The sequence below is a fragment of the Bicyclus anynana genome, chromosome 3, assembly GCF_947172395.1.
Source record: "Bicyclus anynana chromosome 3, ilBicAnyn1.1, whole genome shotgun sequence".
NCBI classification, from domain to species: Eukaryota; Metazoa; Arthropoda; class Insecta; order Lepidoptera; family Nymphalidae; genus Bicyclus; species Bicyclus anynana.
The window spans coordinates 1,032,561-1,059,716 of NC_069085.1; the positions used below are offsets into that span (position 1 = coordinate 1,032,561).

Here is a 27,156-nt window from a genome sequence, read left to right on the forward strand (position 1 = left end):
TGTCTATTATGATGATTCCTTACCAAATACGTTCTCTCCGATGTATTGCAAATAGGTGTCCAGTATTGCTGATCCTCCGCCGAACCCTGGCGGGTAATCGTCGTGCTTCATGCCGGTCAGACCGTGCGGCAGGCTCTCGACAGCTTTGGCAGTGACGGCTCGAACTGCTGGCACTTTCGTGATTGTTGTGTTGGTCAAGTTGTTTATGTCTAAAATCAAAAAGTGGTCTGATCAATTGTAGAAGTAATGACCGAACCAACGGGAGGGAAAGGAGTTCTCTACCCTGGATACGTTACTTAGTTTTGAAAATTGTAAGGGTGATTATTATTGTTGAATGTTTGTTTCAGGCGGGAAAGGTTTTAAATATTATGCTATGAGATGTAAATGACCAACCAGATTATAATAATTTCTTGGTTACAAGAAATTACTTATTGTAACTTTATAAATTTAAACTAAACTGGCGGGTTTGATACTGGTTCTTATTCGCCAGGAGCATAGAAACTAACTAAACTATTGTGACACTTTGGTGAATGGTAGCAGGTACTTACGTGGAGGAGAGACAGGTATAGAGTCCTGGTACTTGGACTGGCTCAGGTCGTCGTCATTATCACCACAGAGGGAACTATTCTCCGAGGCAGCAGACTTGGCGTCCAGCTTGATGTCCGACCGACGCGGGCCGGTGGGGGATGCTCGCGCTCTCAACTGTTCTGGAGAAACCTTCACTCCAGCTTTTGCTAGTAACCTAAAAATAGGAAAGGAAACTACAGTCACCTCAGACAGGGAAAGGGGAAGGATGATAATCCTAATGAGTTTCACATCAACTAAATAAAAACATGGCACGTGGTGTTCGCGACCATTTAACACAAAAATATTTACTTCTCGGGGACGCGAACTAAACAGCGTTCCTCGTTCCTTGTACATTTCGCAATAATTTAAAATAATCATCCAGGTTCCGTTTTTCCACCACTTCGATAATTTGTAGTCAAGGGTAATATATAAATGATCACTTATTACCATCAAATGTAATTGAAGTAAAGCCATAGCCTTTAAAAAAACAATAGAACTCTTAGTACGTATTGATATGATACTCACTGGCTGGCGAGTTCTGGGTCGAAGCGTGTTGGCATCTGCAGCACGGGCAGGTCCTTGGTGGAGATGCCGCGGTGCTGGCGCGACATGTGCGAGTGCAGCGAGTTGCGGGACTTGGCCACGGTACCGCACAGGACACAGCTGTTGAGATGCAAACAAGTTGGTATACTGGATGGGTAATCGTTAGCATAATCTTAAAATGGACATTAACAGCTTAGCAAGTTTTGAAGGGGAAGGAAAGGTAGCTACTCGTAAGGTATTGCGCCAATGCTCCGAATCAAGTACCGGGTTTATTTGATTCAATTCCATTATTCTCGTTCCATCGCTCGTTGTGAGACTGATCGAGAACCAGGAGATGTGTGAAACTAAGGCGACTTTTTCTCTCTCCCTGTCTTCCTCTTTCTCAGCCTCTTATTAAACATTGGAAAGAGAAATTTGGAGTTGTGTGCTACCTGAATGCAAATTAGTTGTAATGTTTCTAAAAGGATCTCTATCACATGTTAGCATACAATCTAAACACTTTTGAAGAAAGAGTGAATAGGCACTTTCTAGGCAATTGATTGTGTCCTACGCCTGTCTAATCCTAGACCTCATCATTGCTTTTCATCGAGCATGTTTATAGTCAGGCACAAGCCATCATGTTTATGAAATCTGGAACTCATCCACGTATAGACCAACGAAGCAGTTAGTTTGTCGGATCAGCTAGATTTAGTATAAACATACCGGTATCCTGGGCACACAGTGTGCTTGTCCTCAAGATGCGTTCTCAGGGTATGCGCCGAGCGATAGATCTTGCCGCACTTGGGGCACGGCCGCGGGTCCGTGGCGCGCACACGCAGCAGGTCCTGCGTCCTGCGACACCCGCCTGTACAACAAAACTCCTCTTTAGAAACGAGTTTACAAAATGCGATCCTCTTGATGTTAATAGAAGAAAAATTCAAAGTTCAAAAATTTGTTTTGTCAGATTACAAAATTGGTCCTTCGAGCCAGATAAAATAATTTTACCTTCTATTAGCATAATATTACAACACACAAGTTACAACAACAACGTGGCGGGGGTAATAACCGGCGTTCATGGGGCATAATGTAATATTTATCAAAGCAAACAGCGAGGAATAAACAAGCAACTACATGAACTCTTTAGTAGAATTTTTATTACACGGCGTATGTTCGCTGCAAATCTTATATTACGCTCCGCAACGCCAATTAGTACCCATCTGAATCAATCTTACCTGCAGACTAATGCTGAGTGCAATTACGTAAGAATGCTAAATTCAGTCTTGTTAACTTAACGGATTGAAATTCATTAGTCACCCGACTTACACCGCCTCGCCTCGTGTGGTTAGTATTCTGTATATGGACTTCTATGAACATGTACACTATCACCGTCACGTCATAGGAACGCTTTGGGCGCAAACTATTGAACTATAAGTTGAGGCTGGTCGGTTGCCGGGATGGTCTAATGAGCTTTGACCTTAAAATGGTGCAGATAAAAAATACAGCGTGTTCTACTTCGTAGTTTTATTGTTTATCATTTCATATAAGCTGACAATTTGTTGGTAAAAATTAAATTATTACGTATATGTCGTATCACTAATACAATCGCAACTAGAATCGTTTACTCACATTGAACATTTGGTTATTGAGATACTAATTAAACCCTGCCCGTTTAGAAATTTCCAAATGTGAAACAAATAGGTACATTTTGTGTAATAACTTGAACAATCGCGAACTTTTTTTTACAATCCGTAAACGGATTCACTTATTTCAATTTATCGTAAAATGAGCGAAATATTCTTATTATGGAGATTTTCAATTCCGTTAAAAAAATTTCTAAGTATTTTATCAGACACTTATAGCAACATTTCATGCAGCAATAAAACTGACACAAAAAATCGAGCCAGTAAAATACGTTAAGCATGTCTGATCTAAGAAAAATCTGTTTAAAAGCATCAATTTAATTTTATGGATACCTATATCGTATACAGTACTGAACTAAGTTCAATCTGAATATTATATAAATTAATTGTGAATTTAGCACAGTATTGCAACGCAGCACTAAGCCGATCGTACCTAAATTGTGGGTATAGTTGAATAATGTGAATTAATATTTACTCTCTTTGAAACTCGTTTTCTCAATTATGTTTCAAATTGTTATTTTAGAACATATGTACTTTGATTTAGTAGGTAGGTACATATTTAGATTTTGTTATTCAATAATCTTAATCATGGCATACCTACCAGAAACCTCATTGTATTACGATTTTTTTTTTAACTGACTTCCAAAAAGGAGGAGGTTCTACGTTCGGCTGTATGTATGTTTTTTTTTACAATATCCGTACAAACAACATATTGAATCACAGAATTCATTATTTTGTCTATAAATGTATGGATTTTTTTGGTATTCTTTCCGTTTCCACATTTGGAACTTTCTAAACAATAAGAGTATACATTGTGGTACGCTTAGAAATATTTTCTATAATATAAAGATATACGACGTTGCCTCAAAGGCGTCAGGAACAATTTTAACTACTCGCTAATTTTTTTTACCAATATTTATTCGATTTGGAGATCCATTTTGCGTTCCCATCGCATATATTTTTAAGGCTTTGACGGCAGGCTACACAGATGGTTGTGGCATTTGGACACTTGTGAGACTTTGTAACACAGAACGTCCATAAGACATAATATAATATTATTATCGATTTACAAGCGTTTAGTAAGATTTAGCTGTAAATTAAAGTGATTTTCCAATAGAAATTGCATTATCAGCATAGCTTTCAGGGCCACCCAGGATGTTAGGTTAGAAATAACAATGTGCTTCATTTAAGTATAACTTAATAAACAGCCGGTTTAAAGATAATTAAAAATTATCGGTTGTTATAGTCAAACAATTTCCCCTTCGATCAATGAAAACGGTGCTTGCACGCCTTCTAACATACTTAAGCATAAAATATTGCGTTGCATTGAACATGCCTTCTTCTGGCATGCCTGCCTACATAAGTGTTGTGTACTTTACTATCGCGATCCCGTCCGGACACGTCGAACAATGAAAGCAATTATCGCATGCCTTCTTAGGTCATGCACCAACTCTATTAACAACAATGAAAGCGTTTCTTTTGTAACATTTCCCATTATGTAGTTGCCATAACCTTCAGACCGAATCACAGCATTGCTGCTTGGCGGCAGAAATAAATAGCCAGTATTTCCATTACTACCCTCAGTAAGCTGCTGTAGTAAAAACACCTCTATGGACCTAGTCTTAAAGTGCCTCACTCGCAGTTCTGATATACGCTAGCAGTCTTTAAAAAGGCATATAAGCATTAATGGAACAATCATCTGTGCATACCTTTTGTATATTAAACTTTATAATTATATGAAAAGAATGAAATAAATTTAATTCAGTGAGAAAATTTAAGAAACTTAAAAGTTATCTTGATTGTATATATCTAACTTTTAAGACAAGAAAAAAATATGGTTGTGTATGTGTATAAATTTTCTTATATATTATATTGTCCAGTATATATTATTAAGTATATTCTATTAGGCATCTAATTTACGTTTTCCATAAAAATATATAATACGTATATAACTATTACCTACTGAATATATCGTTTGGTGTATTTTCCTTACATCTATGAAAATATATGCGAATGGAAATAGCATATTATATACAATAAATCCCTCGTAGCCGAAGAGCTTGTGGGAAAAATCAGGGCGGTGGTTGATAAAACGCAAGCTGCAATGAAGAAACACCATCTTTTAATGTAGGTCCGGTAAAATCTGCACCTACCTACATATTATGGAAACTTAACAATATTTTAAAAAACGTTTTAAAATCAAAACGAATTATAAGTAGTAACGAATAAAATAAATTAAAGTAGGTAGGTACATATAGTTCTGGAGAAGTGCTACCAATTTATATATTTGTAACATCCGACTTAAAATAATGTTTGAGCACTTCAATGGCAAGTTGAATATTTTTAGTTGTATCTAAATATGTATACATAATATGTAAGTATGATTTCCCACGAGCTCTAGACTAATTTTTTTTATATGTCCCTACTATGACTAGATATGTTTTAGATTGTGCTCTCTGCCTACAGGGCTAAAGGAATTTTTAAAAAATAAACCCTATATATTGTGAACGTATTAACTATTGCGTTTTAAAGGCATTCGATTTCATTAAAATCTATTTCGTATTGTCTTATCTATGGTCAAAAATATACACGTACAAATATACTGAGCGAGCCGAGGTACAGAGGACACTTTTTTGGTTTTAGGCACTTTTTAAGTCTGCTACTACTTTGAATTAGGCTAATTTGGCTTTGTTTAGTTTAAAGATTTTATTTTAATTAGTTATATTTAATTGTAGAAAAATCATTACCATTAAAACTGAGCAGTGTTAAAAAATATATTAATATTCTTTTTTTTGTTACACATTGAACTAAGGAACTCTTTTCTGCTAATCGTTTACTTCCAAGGAGCAGTATTCTATTCATGTTAGATAAGAATATCCTTCCTCTCTTTGACTATGTCATGACGCTCTTTGACTCTTTGACTACGTCTACTCTATTTTACCTAAATATTGTGTGGCTCAAAAAATTGTTTAGAAACTAGTAGTTTTATTCTGACAAATAGATAATTATTAATAGAGATTATTTAAATCACATCTTTCCTACTAATTTACTTTTATCAATGCCAAATTAGCCTACTATATTATTATCTACGACAATTTTAAAGAGCGATCGAGACTACAGTTTTTGTAGTTTAAATCGGTTGTCATCTTTTAGCCTATTAAATAAAGTAAATAAGAACTTGTATAACTAGTCTAACAAATATATTATTTAAAGTTTTAGTTCTGTACGTCTGTACCTCATACTGCTCAGGAATGGGGCAAGGAAGTCCTGATCATAATAATATTTAAACGAATAGCCTCTGTGACACCACGACAATTTCGCGCGCAGGAAAAGTGTGAAAACAACGCAAAACCTCGACTTCTATGAGAATATAGACCACTTCTATAATTTTTGCTCATAAAATACTGTAACTCTAATGTATGAGCAAAACAACTTAATGGTTAATGGTCCCTATTTTAGACCTCGTATTTATCAGTATTATCTAAGTGTTAGCTGATCTTTTTCAATACGAATTTCTGCACGCAAATATGACGTCATGCGCAAAGGCAATAAAATATAAAAAAATGTAAAATAAATTTGTGCGTTCACATACATGTAGACATTGTTCATGTAATCATAGATAACAGTATACGGAACCATTAGAGTACTTTTTCAAGAGGAAGTGAGGGTATTTTCAAAATGTTCCCGTACTCAAAGAATGTAAGGCAATATCAAACGTTTCAAATATCTCACGCCCTCTTGAGTGATCAGAACCGTGGTGTGGCAGGATGATCTGTCAAAAAATTTAGGTACCGTGACTTGTACTTCTTGCTTTGCTTCTACTTTATTTTTAGAGAATTCTACTATAGCTATTCTTTACGGTCCACTGTGCATTTTTTGCAAAAAAAGGACAGTGACGGTAACCCCAGTGTTCTAAGGTTCTCTCCACTTCCCTTTTTTGCAAATATTTGCACATCAAACTCACGGAGATTGGTGTGCGTAAATTTGCGTTACGTTTTTGACAGATCTCGGATGGACCCTGAGACCCTGGCACATCACGATTCTGCGAAAATAATCCCTTAAAAAGTAACAATAACATCTAAGAATTAGTTGTACGGTATAGTAACATCAGGACACGATAACTATCATAGGAACGTAATTACAGTACAAACACAAAAGTTCCAAGCAACAATGGAAGTTCGACTCATTCGGGAAGCGATGAATGGTCTTCTCACTAGTTGCACGTAATCTATCAATGGCACCAATCATCACAAGTCATAATGCGCTTTACAAAACTAACACCTGGTGCACACTGTAGCGAAACGTCGAGGGACTCCTCGGATCGAGTCATTGAGTGCGGGCGAACGTCGCGCAAATTGTCATCTAGAATTACCAGAAAAAATAGCTTTCGGCAGCCTCTTTGCCTCCTTTCTTTTAGGAGAAATTGAAATCCGTCGAGCTCTTTCTGTTAAAAGTGACCTTGGAAGTTCAAAAGCATCTCCCTCGCGCTACGCTACAGTGCATCTCAAGTTAATATACTTACTTAAACAATATCAGTCTATACTACTACAAAAATAATTTTCAGTCGATTTACTCTACTGGTTTATAGTTTACACATCGTTTACGTACGAACATTACCGCTGAATATGAAAATGCATCGTGGAGATCATCGTTTCCTGGTTCCCTCATATAAAAGTCCCTCTCGTAGTTCCGATTCACAGCCGTTTGTTTCAGCAATTCTGCCGACGCGTCCATCGAGCCGTGCCCCGCTCGGGCCGCGCTAGTTGGCCCAGCCGCAGCTCCACTTGAGCGTCTTCATGCGCTCCCACTGGCGGCGGTGCTTGATGCGCATGTGGTTGCGCACGGAGTTGGGGTGCGCGAAGTAGCGCGCGCACGCCGCCACGGGGCACACGGGGCTGTCGCGCGGGTAGTGCGCCTCCAGGTGGCGCCGCGCCAGCGCCAGCGACGCCAGCGGCGCGAAGCACAGCGGGCACTGCAGCCGCTCGTCGCCCCGCCCCTCCAGGTACTTTAGCAACTCGCCGTCTCCGTTCGTCTCGACGGATTCGCCGATCGCCGGCTTTGCCAACGCGCCCCGCGCCGCGGCATCTGCAATGCCGACAGCACCAAATTACTCGACAAGCGGTTGGCAAATCCGACGATCGGCGACTACCTCCCTGACGCTCACAATGACCGATCTAAAAATACGACGATATATCGAGTTCGCGCGACGGCCGTTCACCACCAGGCGGCGGGCGCGGGCTGCGGGAGGGGCGGCGCGGGCGGCGGGCGCTCGGCCTCGCGCCGTCTCTAAGAGTTCTGCCGCTGGCGGATGCCGTGCGCTTGCAGCTGGTGGTTGATGAGGTAGTGCTTCGTTTTGCACTTCTTGCCGCAGTGCTGGCACGGGAACCACTGGTCGCGGTCCGTCTGCGAGTGTACGTTCAGCATATGCTGGCGCAGGTTGGAGGTGGAGGAGTAGACGCGGCCGCAGAGCGGACACTGCGGCCGGTAGCCCATCGCCGCCCCGCCCGCCAGAGCCGCCCCTGTAACACAGAGGCGGCATTAGAACAAGTCGCCCGGAGGCTTAAGCGCTACTGTGGGTGTGTCGGTCGCGGGCGGCGGGGCGGGCGGGGCGGGCGCGTCGCGGCGGCGCTGCTTCACGCCGTGGATGGAGTTCATGTGGATCTGCATGTACTGGCGCGTCTTGAAGGCCTTGCCGCAGACCGGGCAGGCGTGCGTGGGCGCGCCGGCCGCGTGCACGTTGAGCAGGTGCTGCTTGAGGTTGCTGTTGTTGCTGTAGAGCTTGCCGCAGGCCGGGCACGCGGGCTTGCCGGGCTCGCCCGCCGCCTCCGCCTCGCCCCAGCGACCTCCTGGGCAGACGACGACATCAGTACCGCGCCGCATGCCCGACTGGACGCTTCGCACTCTCGACGCGTGCAGTTCTATTCGGCGATATGACTTCCATTGTTGCTTTGACGTACGTTCTTAAATATTTGTGGAATTTTTCGCTCAGGTTAACGGTGCTCGCGGGTAATTGACAAATCGGTTACATACTCGTTATTTACTTGTTAGTGTTATTGAGAACGTGCAATACATGACTCAGTAATGAACAATTAATGACGCGCTAAACGCAATTGAGCGCATTAAAAGCATTAAGGTTATTTATTGATCACAAATTAATTATTTTCTCTGGTCGAATCTAATTGCGTTTGTATTGTCGGATACATAATCATTACTCAGTCATTATGGCTAGTGGGTAGGTTAGTGCTATGACAGAGTTTACTCACCGAAATTATCTGGTATTCCTGATGGTCCAGGCAGGCCGGGAAATCCTGTAATAAAATTAATGCTTTGGTATCTTGAGACGATAGAGGGTTAAATGCTAGAAGATTTTTAAATATTACGAGTATAAAGGTTAGCTAGTCACGGTTATCTAACCTCCATACACTAAAGGCATTAGTAATCAAAATCAGCGTCCCTGCGGTCTCCAGGCGAGCCGTGAGTCAGTGTTGGTCCTTCGTTGGTCAGAAAAGTCTCCTATTACAGTACCTCGCACAACTGCCATCCCCTTACCTGTCCACTCCTTTACTACACTAATTACAACCTAGGCATCTTTAGGACAAGTAAATAGACATATTCTAGTTAAGCGCGTTACACCTTAAGTCACATCTACACTTGTCAGATGAGATCAATCTTAAGCGCGAAAGTCTTAGTCTTTCGTAAAAAAAAATATGTTTACATTTTCGTTTTTGTGGGAGATACACTACCGACCTGGCAAGTTGAGCAGCCCTGGGAAGTTGGGAGGGAGAGCGCCGTTGGTGTTGGCCATGGTGGAGGGGTCGTCGTAGTCCAGCGGCTCCTGCTTGGCTCTGTTCTCTCCCTCTGTGTCACTCGCGCCCGCGTCCGACGAGGATTCATCGCCATCGCCTGACTAGAACGACAACAGAGGATTAGTATGTTCTACTTGATCTTGATTATAAAGTAGGCGCCTATTTGTCTATGTCATTTGTGTCATGTTGATTTTACAATCAGCTTTCTTGAGGTGGAGGTTTATGAATCTTTATAGTTCTGACCTTGTCAATTTTTATAAAGGGGGTAGCAATATTAATGTAATAAACTGTAGGTACTAGTAATTTCCGTAAGAGGAAATCTTAAGGAGAACTAAGTCTACAGTCAGCAGCAAAAATCGCAGTGTAGGATTTATTGACATACCATTAATGTCGGCTTTTTGCTTCCAATGGTATAACAATGATAGAATATTAACTAGCAGAATCTTACCAAATGATTGGAGACGCCAGACAGGTGCGGGTTCTGCGCCGTTTCCAGTGCTTGGCTGAACATTGCGAGCTCGTGGCCGTTGGTGCCGAGCCGCTCCGGGCTCGCTCCTTGCACTGCCAACAGCTGTTCCGTCCTACACCAGTAAATGAAACACACTATAAGTAACAACACACCTTAGTAAATAAATGTAATAAATCAAAACATTTAAGGATTTTATGTGATTTTAATGAAATATTCATTGGTTTTAGGTGTAATCTTTTAAGATGCCTAAAACCTACACTTGTTTAGAAGACCAATAAAAGTTAGCGTTCAAGTTAGCTAATATTATCCCTAGACATATTCTACAATGAAGATATTTTGAATTTTTAAAGCAAGTATTTAGTACATACTTAGATGTACCTACAGAATGAAACACGTAGTTACTTATGAAGCGAAAACAGTGAGCTTTAAAACAATCAAACCTTAATTTGACAATCACGAATAATTTAGTTTTCCTTTTCAAACTATTACCAATTCAGCAAACCATTCGCACATTACCAGCGATGCCTAAACATAGAACCATCTAAATAATTGTTCGTGCTACGATATGGAAATGACTATTTTATTGCGAAATTATTTCCTATAAATGGCATCCAGCAATTAGTTTACCGTTGCGATGACGCCACGATTCACTAAACTCGAGAATTTTGGTCTGATGGCTTAAATGGACTAAGAGAGTGCGAGAGCCAGACATACCTCGTTTTATGATGCTGAAGCTTATACCGATGCTCCTACTGTGAGTATCTAAGTTCAGTAGCCAATTATGGAGTATGAACAGTTAAGCCTTTGAAGGTAGCCGGTTTTCAGGCCTCCAGGTAACTCCAGTAACTTAGATTCGCGGCAACCCTTCGAAAAACGCCGTTAAATATCAAACTTCAAGGGTCTCTAACAAAGGGTTGCCACAAAGCTAAGAGACTGGCGACTTCGACATTATTTCTCATGATATCGCGTAAAAAACCGAACCGTGGTAGAGTCTTTACAAATAATTGAACTTGTTGTTTCGCACAGAAGTGCTTGTAAAATATGCTTAATATATAATTAACTACCGTACTTACCCAAGGTAAGGCTAAAGTAAGAATGGACTGACAAACCCTTATGATGATTAGGTATGTCTGGCAATTGCAGGCTCTCGTTCTAAAAAGGATGGAGTTGGGTTGTATGTATTAAATCTTCATTGGCAATTGTTTTACCGTAAGGTTTTTAATGGAATGCTTGGCTATGTAGGGTGTGTAAGGTACTTTCTCTAGTTAGGGAATACATCAAACAATGTAAATATTTATAAGCGAATAAATAATCTGAGTAATATTCTACCCACACTAAGAAGCCTCAGTTTAACAGTCAAGAGGTCGGGATCACGCCGTCATATCTTTAGTCCTATCCCCGACTATAATATATCTGGACTATTGTCGTATAGTCTCACATCAAAGACTTTCAAATAATAGGAGGGGAACGGGAAATATTCTTAAACAAAAACAGTATCTTAAAAATATTGTTGGACAAATGGTTGGATACCCCTGTGTCGCACTAGCCAGGTTTCCAGAGTGCAGATGTCAACAGTTGCGTGTAGAAACACGTATTACATACGACCTATAACCCGGATTTAGCCACAGAGCGGTATTTGTAGCACTTACGCGTATTAGTCACCTAAGTTTTAGGTAAGTTGGTACACGAAAAGGAAAACTTACAAATTCTCCGACAACTAAAATGCTCAATTAAAAAAAACCCTAAAATATACCTAGACGACTTAGTCCACATAGGTTCCTACTCGTATCTACTTGTGATTTGGAATTTGCTTTCGAATACATCTTTTAATGGGTATTATTGCAAGCAGCAATAATACTCGAAGATAAATTAAGCCACTGTGTTACGTTGATAAGGTTAGAAAATCTTGTCTATTGTAACGTACGAGAAAATTTTGTCTTCAGAAAACGATATTTTGATGAATTGTAAAAAGTTTGACATTGGCTAGTGTGGCAAAACAATTGTCTTGGTTTGAGTGGATAAAATTTATATGGAAAGCAAATTTTTCAAGTTGAAGTTATGAAAAATGATACTATTTAAAAAATCCGAATTCCACAACACGTAAAAGTCATTGGTAAAAATTCTTAATATTCAGGTACGGAATGTGTTGTATTTTATAGGCCCATAACCAACAATAATCCCTCAAGTAAAAGACCGATACACCAGTACCTCCCATACCTGGTCTTCATCTGCGCTTGGTAGAGATCTGAAGAGCGCGCGCGCTTGGGCGGCGGAGTGCAAGGGTTGCCCTCGTCAGGGCGGCGCGTGCGGCGACCCTCGCGCTGCTGCGGCTCCCGACCTTCGCGGGATCCCCCGCTGCCTGTCTCCGTCCACGAAGATGCGGACTGGGGGAGAAAGAGTCTATTAAGTTTACCCCTGTAACATGATAATACCTTCATAATATATAATGTTAAATTGCAGTGTACCTACACACGCTACACTGCTTTTTTTATAGAAATAGCTGACCAGCTTTTAAATCGTACCTAAGTACCGAAGCCTAAGTAGAAGAGGTAGAACAAACAAAATACGAGTGAGATGAGGCGTAGGTGTTTAAGACATGTGCCTGTAACTTAACCGGCATACCCCTCAAAACGGAACAGCATGGGTGTACCCGTTGCGGTTATACCTACCCAATAGCACACTAAGGAATTTAAATTCAGGGTAGGTAAGCAAGATTGAACTATTGGTACGAGTCCTTAGGTACTCTCCAGAAAGTGGCGTAACTATAGAATGCGAGGGCTGGCAAAACGCCCCGATCCCCCAGGCTATGAGGTCAATTCGACAGGGGTCTCAAATACTAATACTTAGTTTACGCCATTGCGACCAGGTAAGAGTTTGAGTTTAAAAAATGTAGTTACATTTATATTAACAGCAATACATTGCGGAATCTAATAAAGCTGAAAAGTAAAAAATGCGGGTAGTTACGCTTACTGGTGAAGCCTTCTGGTCAAGCGTAGGCAGCGGCGCAGGGGGCGGCACGTCCGTCAGCCCGCGCACTTGCAGCAGTTGCGCCGCGCGGAGGAACTCCTTCAGCTGCTCCTGCCCTATGTGCACCTCCCCTTGGTACATGAACCTGAGGAAGGATGGAACTATGAACACAATAGGCAAGCTATATTAAGGTTAGATTAGATAATTGCGGCAACATTTTCGCTATGCCAGCAGTGTCTATCAGTGTCAATTAACCGGGCGATACTATTAAGAGCTTCGACTGTACGCTCAACGCTAGCTTTTGTTGTACTGAGAGATGGCAATAAGACGGTGGTGAAAGAGATGAAAGGTTGGTAGTAGTCTACCCCTTAAACTAACAAGGACTGGGACGACGACGACGGAGGGACGTTGTCTAAATTAGTTTCCATGGTTTGGCCAAATCATTATTATCAGCCGATGGACGTCCACTGCTGAACGTAGGCCTCTCTTAAGAACTTCCAAACAACACGGTTATGAGGCGCCCATATCCAGCGGCTACCTGCAACCCGCTTAATATCTTGGGTCCATCTTGTCGGAGCACGACCAACAACAACAAACCAACCAACCTACTCTCTCCGGTGCGGGGTCGCTATTGCCGCACCCTTTGTCAACGTCGCCCAAAAAATTTCGTAAAAGTCACTTACCTTAATAAACTTTCCATATCTTTGTCGTGTACATCTCGCAGTATAACAATGGGGTGTTGGCACGGGTTCGCCTTCAGTAGTCGCCGGAAGTATGGACTGCAGGCTGATAGCACCACCTGACACACGAGATTATTGATTTATGGTGATTTATGCTTCGGACTAGAGCAGTCGATATTATAAGAGGCCTGGCAAATCTTTGCGAAGACCTTGCTTCGAAATAGTTGAAGAATTAATTACCTATGTGATGGGCTACAGACTTTCTGATAGATATGTAACCAAGGCACAGAAGTCACAACTCTCAATACCAAGGTAATATAGATGGTGTGTTGCACTACAAACTATAGATGCCAGTTATAGATGCCGTGGATCTATGTTTATGACCGAGATCCACGGCTTGACCCAATATTTTATAGCAAGACCCAGGACCTGATGATCTGAATCGGGTGGGGAAAAAGTGATACACCTCCAAAATTCTAGGAAAACGTAATCCTCGTAACGAAGTCACGAAGTGTAGTTACTAACTTTGCGGGTTGTATGCTTTATAACATGCACTGCACTATAGGTATGACTCACGCTGTTCCCAGAAATCCATTGGAAATAATAATTTCCTTTAATCCTCCTGGGCGGCTATTCCGTAACGATGTTTTGTACAACTCGCAAGTTCGAGTTTCGAATTTATCTCTATCTTACTTCGTTTAACACGAAAGAGAAAGAGGTGAATTTGGAACTCGCACTTGCGAATTATACAAAACATAGTTTCAGAATAGCTCACCTGATCTTCAGCGTTTGGAGTGGAACACGTATTTTTTTTACCTTGTTATTATTTTCATGATAATGCTAAAGAAGCGAATGTAGTGATACCTTGTGCGCAGTGAAGGTGGCGCCGGCGCAGGCCAGCGTGACGTCGACGAAGTCCTCCTCATCGCGCAGCCTTCGGAAGGAGGACACCATCGCCGAGTGGAAGTCGTTCCAGCGCAGCGAGTACTGCTGCTCGCCCGCGCCGCCTGCCAACCGAGCTGGTAGAGAAAACTCTGTTTATTGCGTGCCAACCGAGCTGTTAAGAGAACTCTGTTTATTGCTAACCAAGCTGACAGAGTAAAACTCTGTTAATTGCCAACAAAGCTGGTAGAGCAAACTCTGTTTATTGCCAACCAAGATGGTAGAGCGGACTCTGTTTATTGCTAACCGAGCTGGTAGAGAAAACTCTATTTATTACATGCCAACCAAACTGATAAAAGAACTCTGTTTATTGCCAATCGAGCTAGTAGATTAAACTTTTTTATGGGGTGCCAACCAAGCTGGTAGAACGAACTTTGTTTATGGCATGCCAACCGAGCATAGCATGTGATTCAGTCGGCCTATCTCATGTAAGTAAACTAGAAAACCTTCGTTAAAAGAGGTAAAGAATATACTGTCAAATTATAGAGTAGGTATCACGGCATTATTAGATTCGAGAAATTGGGATCTTAACGCGATAATACAATGCTTTGTTCATGACTCTGGGATACAGAACTACAGAAAGTGCAACTAAAATGCTACCAATTAGTTATTAGACCAACGTAATAATTAATATGGAAAAGGCGCAAATATACCTACAGTATAATACAGTAACAAGCTGATTTTATCTACCATAATGTCACCTTCACATTTCACATGCATGTACTGGGCTGACCTTTCGTGTAGTTTATCCAACCGCATGCAAAATTTCAGTTGGAAAAAATTCGTGACAACATTTTTGAAATTGAAATTGTTTGGCATAAATAATTTATACGCAATCTGAATTATTCGGAGGATATTATAGATTACTTTTTGTTCGCACAGTGCCTGCTTCAAACGGCGTTTTAATTATACTCTGTATTGTTATTTTTATAAAATTTAAGTACTTAATATCTAAAATTTATCATTGTGGGGTTCGATTTATAACAACGCCATCTATTGTAAAGGACTTCAAATTATATTGAAGTGATCCAACATTAACTCTAGGTGGCGCGGTCGTAACTTATTATATTTTATCTAAAAGAAGTTTAATATTGATCGTAATTATTTCATCATAATTATTAGAACTAATTATAAATATTGTGTGAATAATATTGTAACTCTAGGATACTAAAGTATTCGTTACACACATAAAAAAATCCAATTCAAAAGTCCGCTGTTTTGGTTTTTAATCTCTCCGATTTTGTTACATATATAAATAACGAAACATCATGAATGATAGACACGGCCCGTTACAGATGCATTCACAAAGTGCTTCGACTTACTTATTGTTTTAAAGAGTACCTACGTATAGATGGCGTTGCTGATTCAAATAATACTAGAGAAAGCCCGCGACTTTGTCCTCGTAAAAATCGATGTAAAATTTCAACACTTATTTCACCCCCTTCTATTATATTTTCGCATGTTGAATATATTATACTCGTATATAATAGTCCAAAATAGACCATTAATCGTTTTAGAAAAATATAACTCAAAATATAAACGATTTAAATTAAAAAAACTTCAAACCCTTTTTAACCCTTTATGGGCAGAATTTTGAAAAATCTTGAATTACACTTGTATAGTATTTTTAGCACTGATGATATTTTTAATGCCATTTTTGTTATTTGAAATAATTAAAAAAGTTTTGTCTTGGATATCCGTGTGTCTGGATGTGCCTATCCTGTAGGTATGTAACCACAAAAGACTTCATGAACCGAGTCTTTTTCTTACGCTTCAGTATAATTAGGAATAGAACCCTATTCCTAATACACGATCAAATGCGATATGTTTTATTTGATATTAAATAGACATTATGGCGATTGTGATTACTTTCCTACATTACGCGCGGTTAAGACGAATCGATTGACGTAGAATTAACAAAATCAGCCCACGCGTGTACCTAATCTCTAGGGAGCAAAGGAACAAACATAGGTATGTATTCTGATAAAAACGCACACCCCTCTCTTGCATCGCGCAGTCGGGTAGAAAGATAGAATAGAGATCAAATAAAACTTACTTAGTACCTATAAGCTAAAACACCATGACTGTGCCCCCTAAGTGCCTATTTCATTTCAATAATGCCAGCCGCTTTATATATCTTTATACTATGATATATCTTTGAATTTTATGCCGCATAAAATAAGACGAATTAAAAATTCTTTTATTTCAAGTAGGCTTAGTTTACAAGCACTTTTGTAACGTCAGTTGACTATTTATATAGATTCTACCACCGGTTCGGAAGGCAGATTCTGCTGAGAAGAACCGGCAAAAAACTCAACAGTTGCTCTTTTAAAAAAACATACAGTATTATAATTTACAATTGATAACAACATTACAATGTCTTATACTTTTACTTCCTGTGTGAAGATGGAAGCTGATCCAATGGCCTCCAAGCACCTTTATCATAAAGGAACTCATCAAGCAATGGTGTAGTAATCTCGACTACGTAAATGTTTTTTATCACATTGCTTAAAGTTATGCATTGGCAGGCCTATCACAGTCTTGGGGATCTTGTTGTAGAAGAGTACACCCAAACCTACAAAAATTTTTTTTACTCTTTGGAGACGATTTGCAGAAATAACTAACTTATGTCTGTGTCTAGTAAGATGTGGGTTTAAATCTCCTATTCGTTTGAACAAAATTATTATTTTGTCTGTTATGAATTTAAATATTGACAGGCTACTGAAAAGTAAGAAAGAAATTGTGATGATTGATTTTTATAAAAGAGAGGGGCTCCTGTACGCCCCTGGCAGCAGAACCTGCCTTTCAAACCGATGGTTGACACTTTAGAAATAGTCAAACTTGACGTTTACAAGTGCTTGCCTACTGGAAATAAATGTACTTATTTTATTTTGGTTTGAAGTAATAAATAGCAGCGGTATAAATTGTCGAAGTTCGCATTCATATTCCTCCCTCAGTCACCCTTCAGACGGGGGTTGTAGTGATGTATCTACGAATACGTACGCACTGACGCGACGTCGGTATTCACGTATTGTTTTATATTATTTTACTTGCTGATGCTGCTGTCCACAAAATTCGGGTTTTTTTATGGAATGAGAGACCGTGATTAGGATTGCCAACATTTTTTCAGAAAAATATAGTATTTTTCAGATTTAGTTATAAAAAATATTACGCTTAAATAAAATATAGTATTTTATGAAATAGGTACCTACTTAAGCAAAAAATCAACATTTATTTTAAAAAAATAACAATATGTATTTACCTACTCTTAACATTTTTCAAGATTTATTTGTTTGAAATAAGAAAGTCATATATGTCTAAAAAAGTGTAAATTTTTAAATGTTTTGATTTAAAAATGTTTGAAAACCAAATGCTATTTTTTTCAATTTGTTTGTTTAATGTTTGGTACTCAGTAATTAAGACACGTTCGGATAGGCTAGATGCTATTGCAACTGTCGAACACTTATGTTCATAAAAATTAAAAATTAAAATTTCGTTTGTTAGTTAACAGTGTTGAAATATTGTTTTTTTGCGTACTATACCTACTTATTATATTTTTTCAACAGTAGGTATATAGTATATTCGCATACCCGAAATATAGTACAATACTATATATTATAGCACGGTTGGCAACCCTAACTGTGATAGCCAGACATAGGTTCCCTCCAATTTGTCGGAGAAGACTGTTTGGAGTGAGTACGATAATTGTCTAGCGGGCGGGGATGGAACCAGTACCTCTCGGTGATGAGTCTGGCCCTTTACCTCTAAGCTATTGAGGCTTAAAATATTATTGAAGCTCATGCCCCTACCGTAGGTAGATAAGTAGGTACAGTTGCCAAATATGGAGTTTGGCTCTGCGGGATACCTATATGGAGGAATCGCAGACAAATTATTGTAAAGGACCAAAGTACTTATGTGATCAACGATCTAAAGCGATTATTATCGATACTATAGAGACAATCGCATTAGATCGTAAGTTTTTAAACATCGATATGTTTCATCGTTGTAATTGTGTTTGTCGGTTTAAGAGCTCCGTAATCCGTAATAATGGTGTGAAAAACTGGCAAAAACTTCTAGTTTAGTTTATAAGATATAGCGGACGCCCGCGACTTCGTCTGCGTAAAATTCGATGTCAATTTTACTACTACCCCCTAACCTAACCTAACCTACCCTACCCCTACCATACCCCTACCCTATCACTACCCCAACCCTACCACTGCCCCGACCCTACTCTACCCCTACCTTACCTATACCCTACCCCAATCCTACCCGTACCCTCCCCGTACCCTATCCCTTTCCTACCCCTATCCCACCCGTACCCCTATCTCACGCCTATCCTACCCCTACCCTGCCACTTCCCTATCCTACCCGTACCTCTACCCCACCACTACCCTACCTCTACCCCGACCCTACCACTACCCTAAACCCGGCCCTAAACCTACCCTACCCCTACACTACCCCTACGCTTCCCTACCCGTACCCTACCCTACCCTGTAACTTCTCTATCTTACTCCTGCCCTTAGCAAAATCGGTCCAGTCCTTCGAGAGTGGTGGTATGACCAAGAGAAATAGAGACTTCTATGCTAATAATATAAAGAGGTAAAGTTCGTGTGGTTGTAGGAGGTAATCTCTGGATCTACTGTACCGATTTAGAAAATTGTTTTACCAATAGAAAGCTACGTTATTTGCGAGTGTCATAGGCTATGTTTGATCCCCATACTCACACGGGAACGGGAACTACGTAAATGAAAGCGCTGGGCTTCATATAGCGGAATTTCTGCGTCTTTTAGAAATTTTGTATTATCTCCGAAACTATTTAACTAATTAACATACTGTAAAGGGCAAATCTTATCTCCATAATATCCTTGTGATTATTAAATAATTTATTTTAATAAGGATTAAAGTTTAGTTGTATAAATAATGACGTAAACCTAAGTATATAAAATTAATAATTTTTAAAACACAAAAGGCTTTTTTTCTTCTATATATCAGCTAATATATAGAAGATAGATATATGGTGTCGCGGACTTTTTTGTAGAACTTTTAAAGATACATAAAGTCTCCATATATTAATTTCAATTTTACACAATAGTTAAGGCAGCGCATGCGAATAAGTCTGTATAAGAGGATTTTCAGTCCGACCTGTATGACAAAAACTGTGATAACTCGGCTAATATATATGATACCAATATAAAATTTAAAATCGGACCAGTAGTTCCGAAGATTAAAAAATGTGACAAACTTACAAACTTTACCTCTTTATAATATTAGTATAGACTACGTATGTATATCTTTTACAAAATTAAGTTAACACAAAACACTATAATTACACTTACTAAGTTTTAATTAATTTATATACACAACAATCGAAATAATACCATAAAACGAAATAATAACTAATTACACGAAATACGTATGACGAAAGTCGAAAGTCGAAACGAAACGAATAAAATAAAATTACAAATTATTTATTTGAATTTAAAGTTTAAACCTGATTACCTAAACCTGGTCCTGAACCTAAACAAAGAAAGTACGACGTATCTAAACTATAAATTAAAACTTAAAGTATGTCTCTAATCTCTATTTCTAAATCTAAAAAGCAAATACGTAAATAGACAGAGTCAGACAAACATTACCTAACCTAGCTAACTTTAACTACCTACGTGGTACGTGTACGTGTACGTGCCTAGAAGTAGAACATAATCATTAACAATTAACATCGACTTGCCAAAATTTAAGTAAATTTTTCACTACCACACAAACACCAATGTATGAACAATCAATTTCGATCATCATGTAGTCGGCATAAATCTCCCTAGCGCCGTACAAAAATATGGTGTTTTTGCTCAACGCCATCTATTGGTAAATGGATAAAACGCCTACATAGAGTTTAGTAACCAAAAATGCTGATCCCTATAAAATACGTAGAAACCTATAGAGGAAGGTTCAACTTAATTTGGCGGTTGGCGCTTAAACATAAGCGGCATTCCGCCTTTTAGAAATTTTGTATTATCTCCGAAACTATTTAACTAATTAACATACTATAAAGGGCAAATCTTATCTCCATAACATCCTTGTGATTATTAAATAATTTATTTTGATAAGGATTTAAGTTAAGTAGCATAAATAATGACGCAAACCTAAGTATATAAAATTAATAATTTTTAAAACACAAAAGGTACTATATCTGCTAATGTATAGAAGATAGGTATATGGTGTCGCGGACTTTTTTGTAGAACTTTTAAAGATACATAAAGCCTCCATACATTAATTTCAATTTTACACAATGGTTAAGGCAGCGCATGCAAATAAGTCTGCCTAAGAGGATTTTCGGTCCGACCTGTATGACAAAAACTGTGATAACTCGGCTAATATATATGATACCAATATAAAATATAGCCTATAGCACTCCCCGATAATGTAGCATTCTACTGGTGAAAGAATTTTTAAAATCGGACCAGTAGTTCCGAAGATTACCCCATTTAAAAAATGTGACAAACTTACAAACTTACAAACTTTACCTCTTTATAATATTAGTATAGAAAAACTGTGATAACTCGGCTAATATATATGATACCAATATAAAATATAGCCTATAGCACTCCCCGATAATGTAGCATTCTACTGGTGAAAGAATTTTTAAAATCGGACCAGTAGTTCCGAAGATTACCCCATTTAAAAAATGTGACAAACTTACAAACTTACAAACTTTACCTCTTTATAATATTAGTATAGATATAGATATGCCAAATCTAAGCTCGTTTTCCTTAGAAAATGATAGACAATTTTATTCGTAGCAGAAGCCCGTGACTTCGTCCGCCCTTAGACCTCTTTAATCCAGACCTTACAGTAGTATCGCTGTAAAAATGGAATAACTTCTCCCGTTTTCCCAACATTTCCCTTCACTGCTCTGCTCCTATTGATCGTAGCGTGATGAAAAGTATACTATAACCTGCCCAGGACTATGAAGAATAATTGTACCAAGTTTCGTTAAAATCAAATAAGACAGACAGACAAAAATTTTACTGATTGCAGTTTTGCCTTTCCTTCCCTTCACATCGTGGCACTTATAATTTTTTTTTAAATATAAAGTGCCGTAGTAGGTACCTAGTGTGAATAAATTTTAACGTTAATATATTGTTGGTAGGTATAGGTATAGGTACTCATTTACGCTGATCCGTTGGTTTGGTGGTTAAGTTTTTTTGTTACTGGTCACGATGTCCAGTGTTCTAACTCGAAGTTAGGATAATAAACTTTAAATCGGACAAAATTCCAAACAAACTGGCAAATAACAGTTATTACGTATACAATTTAACCCTAAACTACGACTGTGGAACTTTATTGACACGGAAGAACACATTAAAAATACAATTAAAATATAAAAAAAATTACAATTAAGTAGATACTGTTATTAGCTAAACAGAAATCCCTAAATAACTTTATAAGTAGGTAGTTAAAATTGAGACTTAGATATTTACACCGTACCTACTTAGTTTGGAAGTTCTTGTAATTACACAGAATACTATAGAATTACCGTAGTAAATAGATTTAATAATATTTCAGAGTCCATTCTGAAATATACAAACCGTTACACCTGACTCCACTTATAATAATTATTGATACTTAATTAAAATAGATAGAAACGATGATTTTACACTAGTAACTATTTAAATGAAATAGTTTTAGTTCATGTAGACTTGGCCAAAAAATCGTATGTGGTAAACGGTCCAAATATAAAAAAAATCTATTTAAATAGGTTTCGTAACTTAAACAGCATAAAATAAATAGTTGATAAAAAAAGATATCAAAACAAATCAATGAAAGAAGTGATAAACAATGAAGAAAATATATTTCTTCTCAAGTTGAGATGAATATCACCCCAAATCTTGAAATAAAGGCGACGTCATTAAACTGGCTCCCCCTACCCCCGTCCTGGGAGATCATCCCAGGACTCCGGCTGGGGGGTTGAGGGGGGTTGAATATCAACGAACTCATGTACGTACGGCACGAGTGACGGCCGGTTACGCTCATATAGATTCTGTTGGTAAACAATTGCGTATCGCATTGTGAGCCTTCGTCTTTTTTACTTTTTTGTTAAACAAGCTTTCGCTTTTGCTGTCGACTCCGGTTTGTGATTGTTTTTAATTAAACGACGCTTAAAACTTATGTTTTTCAATACAACTTTATTCAAACATATAACACACACATATTTATGTGCACATAGATCGTAAGCATAACTTCGCATCCGAAAAAAGAGTTAAAGGAATAGGACGGGGCGTCACTGCCATTAATTTAATGAAAAAGTTAAAGTATACAGAATAATTATTAAGTTGGCACGAGATAAACAGCTATTAAATTGAGTAATTTTTGACACTATTGAATACAAATTGCATTAAAACAAATGAGAGCAATCATTGGACATCGATATATTTAATGTAGACATGACGCAAAAAAGATAAACGATACAAATAATGATTTTAAATAATGAGTTATTTAAAAATAACAGCAAAATAAAATTCAGCATATAGTTTTTGGAAAAACGATGTGTTTCAATTGCACAGGCAAATAAACATTAAACTACTTACTAAAGAAACTCAAAAATTATTAGTCTGCATACCTTTAGTTAACTTGTGTTATAATTTATCTAATTGGGTTTTCTCTACAATCTACATTTTGAATGTTTGAATGAACAATTTTTTTAATTTGTACCTACTATATTAGGATGACATGTTCTACACTATGTTGTGCTATTTTATTTGTTCGGTATTTGAATAAGTTCTCGTGAGTTCCGGAGATTATGCGTAATTTTGTATAGGCTTGGTATTCTTGCATTTTGCGGCTTAATTAAATGACACCTTAGTTATTAAATATAACTAAAAACTTATCCTTGATGCGATGATTCTGATTTAAAAAAAGAAATAGGAAAAGAAATTTTGATAAAACCATTTGTGAACCAATAAAAACTGCTTGTCGAAGATGACGCTAAATCTAATACCAAAGGAATATAGTACAAAGAAATTGTACTGATACCATTCATAAACGAATAAAATCTGCGTATTAATAACGATATCGATTAAGACACCAAAAAATATACTAACTAACCAATTCAGTCACATCATTCGAAAAAAAATACTAAAACTGTTTACGAGCGAGTTTATAACAAAAAAAAAATGTTTATTAAGGATACAAACTGATCGATTTCTGTGCCATAAAAATAAGAAAACAGGAAATGTGCTCTATAGTGACTCAAGTAGTTAACAGGAGGAAAAGCAGAGTGATTAATGAAGGCATACGTACCGGTCTCGGTCGCCATGGCCGGCTGTTCTAAGGGCGGCACGGCTGGCTCGGGGCGTGCGCGCGCGCTAAACAGATCCGCTCCCGCGCATTCCAAGCGAGCCCCTAGCGTCGCCACTTTTGCGATTGTCACTTCTCCGTGGTTTATTTATCTTTGACGTGTTTCTTTTTCAGTGTTCGCAGACTATATAGCGTCCGTTTGAGCGTTTTGGTTTTGTTTTTTTTAATTAAAGCTTTTGTTGTGAGTATTGGTTTGAGTTCTGAAAGAAATTTTCTGTTTAGTTTTTTTAAGTCGATTGAGATATTTTAGATTCGTTTTAAATTTTGTCTTCTGTAGATAATTTTAGTGAAAAGCGACGGGACACGTAGGAGTATACATTTTTAAGTCGAGTAAATTTCATTTTTAATTTATGGCTATTTACGTATTTAAGATATTTTGAGTGCACTTTGGACTGTTAACATTATTAAATTTTAATTAATATATTTGCTAGAAATGTTTAATGTACTTATATTAAGTTACAGTTAGTAGGTAATATTGAAATCAATAAACACTTAACAAACTAAGTAGTTGAATAACTAAATAGTTACCATAAATCAAAACTTAAAATAGTGTTTAATTATTCTGGATTTAAAAATACTTATTTACCTAAGTAAAGATAAATATAAACTATAGCTTACTTTTAAAATTAATTTCTTTTAAATTATTTTATTTGTAATGTTAATAATAATATTCAAAATAGCCAGAGCAGTAAGCAAATAATCCAAAGAGCAAACAAACCAAATGCACTCAATTGCAACACAATTATTGAACAGTAAATGCAGTTACACTTATTTATAAGCGTCTAATTGAACTGTAATTTAGGTAAACTATACCAATAATAATTAATATAGCAATTAATAAATAATTAATGTCGCAACGAGAGAATAAAAAAATCCAAACACGTAATAGCACATCCACGTGACTGAACGAAATTGAGAATCGAATCACATCACACGCACGGGCACTGAACAAAAATCGCAGGTTCGGGCAATCGGGACCGCTGCGGCCGCTGGGGTGTTAATTTAGGGCCGGTGCAACGATCGATGGCGCGCCCTGCACAATAAGGGAGGAGCGGGCAGATAGAAATCAATACGATGTCCATCATCACTTGCACCCTTCCCTCCCCCCGCGACCTGCGCCTTGCATTTTCCCACCCGGGAAATGCGAGATGCATCCCCCGCGCCGTCCCGTCGCTTTCCACGTCAGGTATGAGTCGACTACAATACACGTGAAAACGTTTCGTACTCAATTCTTCCGGTGTGTATAGGTGTACGAATTTTTTTGTACGGCGACGTCTCGTGTGAATGCACCGAGTGTTTACGTTTTCGGCAGGCGAACGCGCGTGATGTCCGTGGCGCGTCACGCGGGCGACTGACGGCGTCGCCCCGCCACTCGGCCGAGAATAAACAGCGGGGGTGGCTGCGGGGGCTGGAGCGGCGGGCGGGGCAGGGCAGTGCAGCCTGCACGCCCACCGGCCGCCCTGTCCGCGCGCCGCCGGTCACTTGCAAGGAAAGCTCGCGGCAGGCCACTTGCTAGTTTTCCTTTTAGGTTCTCTAACACGCTTGCGGACTTGAGACTCGCCAGCGCGGGCGCGTCGGTGGAAAGCGCGAACTTTGTCCTGCGGCGCTTTGGTAGAAAGCGCCAACTTTATCCTGCGGCGCTTTGGTGGAAAGCGCCAACTTTGTCCTGCGGCGCTATATTGCGTTGTTGCGCTGAGCGTCGCAACAATATCGGACGCTAAAATTGCGTATAATTAAAAATTAAAAAAACGGAGAGAAATTATCAATTCGACGCATATATTTGTTTTCATGTACGAATACGCACAACTTCTTACTAAGTTTGACAATTCTTTTTTTATTGGAAAGCGTATAGATATTTCATAGTTCGTCCCATATAAATTTGGAAACACAACTTGATTGTTTACCCATTAATTGTAAATAAAACCACACATAATATTTTATATAAAGCAGTCCAAGTTTGACACCTCACTCTTTTTTTATTAGATAGGACCACAAAGTTGGCCCCATATAAATTTGAAAAAAAAAAGTTTCTATCCTAAGGATGGGAAAACACACACACACAGAGTCTAATGTTGATTGCTGAGTATACCTAGTAACAGAATATAGAACGTTTAAGCTAAAGTTTCACCAATATAATTCCGTGGTATTAGGTACTATTAAGTACCAACAAGAAAGAATTTACAAAAAATTCAAATATTGCAATGGGGAGAGGAATGTTAGAGTGTATTTCATATGAATTAAATTCTTACCCTTATTGTTTACACTAAAAAATAAACAAAAAATATTGATTTAAAAAACACAACCGACCTCAAAACGTACCCACAAGCGACAAAACCCATTATAAAATTTTCTACCTACTACGTGCCTAGTAGCAGTTTTCAATATTTTCATACTGTGACTATCGCGTAACCGGAAACGCGATTTTCCAACTAATTGAAACAGTTGTACAGTAGTGCCACTAGATGGCGCTGTTTCAATTCCTTAGAAATACGCGTTTACGGTTACGCGATCGTCACAGTATGAAAATACTAAAAACTCCAACTGGGCACTCTGGTCACTTTGAAGTCGAACTCGCACTTGAGCAATGAAATAGGTACTGCCTGCGTAAATCTTCTCGAGATCCAGCCTTGGCGAACCTAGCTTAAGTTTGGTTGGGAGACTGAATTTTTTTATTTTTTTATTTTTTACAAGTTAGCCCTTGACTACAATCTCACCTGATGGTAAGTGATGATGCAGTCTAAGATGGAAGCGGGCTAACTTGTTAGGAGGAGGATGAAAATCCACACCCCTTTCGGTTTCTACACGGCATCGTACCGGAACGCTAAATCGCTTGGCGGTACGTCTTTGCCGGTAGGGTGGTAACTAGCCACGGCCAAAGCCTCCCACCAGCCAGACCTGGACAAATTAAGAAAATCTCAATCTGCCTAGCCGGGGATCGAACCCAGGACCTCCGTCTTGTAAATCCACCGCGCATACCACTGCGCCACGGAGGCCGACCACTGCGCCACGGAGGCCGACCACTGCGCCACGGAGGCCGGTACGACTGTTTTCTAATTTATTTCACACTTTTTAGTTACGAATAATAGGATAGTGAATTTTAGACTTATTTTTTACGTTTGCTACATGTTTTATATCTTAAATTCACTTTAAGTATATTTTTAACATATTGGTTTTATTGGCTTTTTTAATATGGTCATGATTTTTATAAC

General features: G+C 38.6%; 1 protein-coding gene across 8 annotated transcripts in view; it reads right to left on the reverse strand.

Moving 5' to 3' along the window:
* Window positions 1-25,331, reverse strand: part of LOC112052074 (protein abrupt) — a 30,524-nt gene extending 5,193 nt beyond the window's left edge. The window contains exons 1-13 of one of the 8 annotated variants that reach the window (XM_052890931.1): window positions 25,173-25,331; window positions 23,891-24,147; window positions 14,516-14,658; window positions 13,655-13,770; window positions 12,969-13,116; window positions 12,213-12,388; window positions 9,984-10,116; window positions 9,477-9,636; window positions 8,993-9,037; window positions 1,813-1,954; window positions 1,093-1,230; window positions 549-742; window positions 24-209 (exon numbers count right to left, since the gene is read on the reverse strand). In XM_052890931.1, coding sequence (XP_052746891.1) covers window positions 24-209; window positions 549-742; window positions 1,093-1,230; window positions 1,813-1,954; window positions 8,993-9,037; window positions 9,477-9,636; window positions 9,984-10,116; window positions 12,213-12,388; window positions 12,969-13,116; window positions 13,655-13,770; window positions 14,516-14,658; window positions 23,891-23,906 — 1,597 coding nt within the window. In that variant the 5' untranslated portion in view covers window positions 23,907-24,147; window positions 25,173-25,331. The other 7 variants (XM_024090986.2, XM_052890926.1, XM_052890911.1 and 4 more) reach the window with 7 other exon arrangements.
* Between the last annotated feature and the right edge of the window lie 1,825 nt (window positions 25,332-27,156).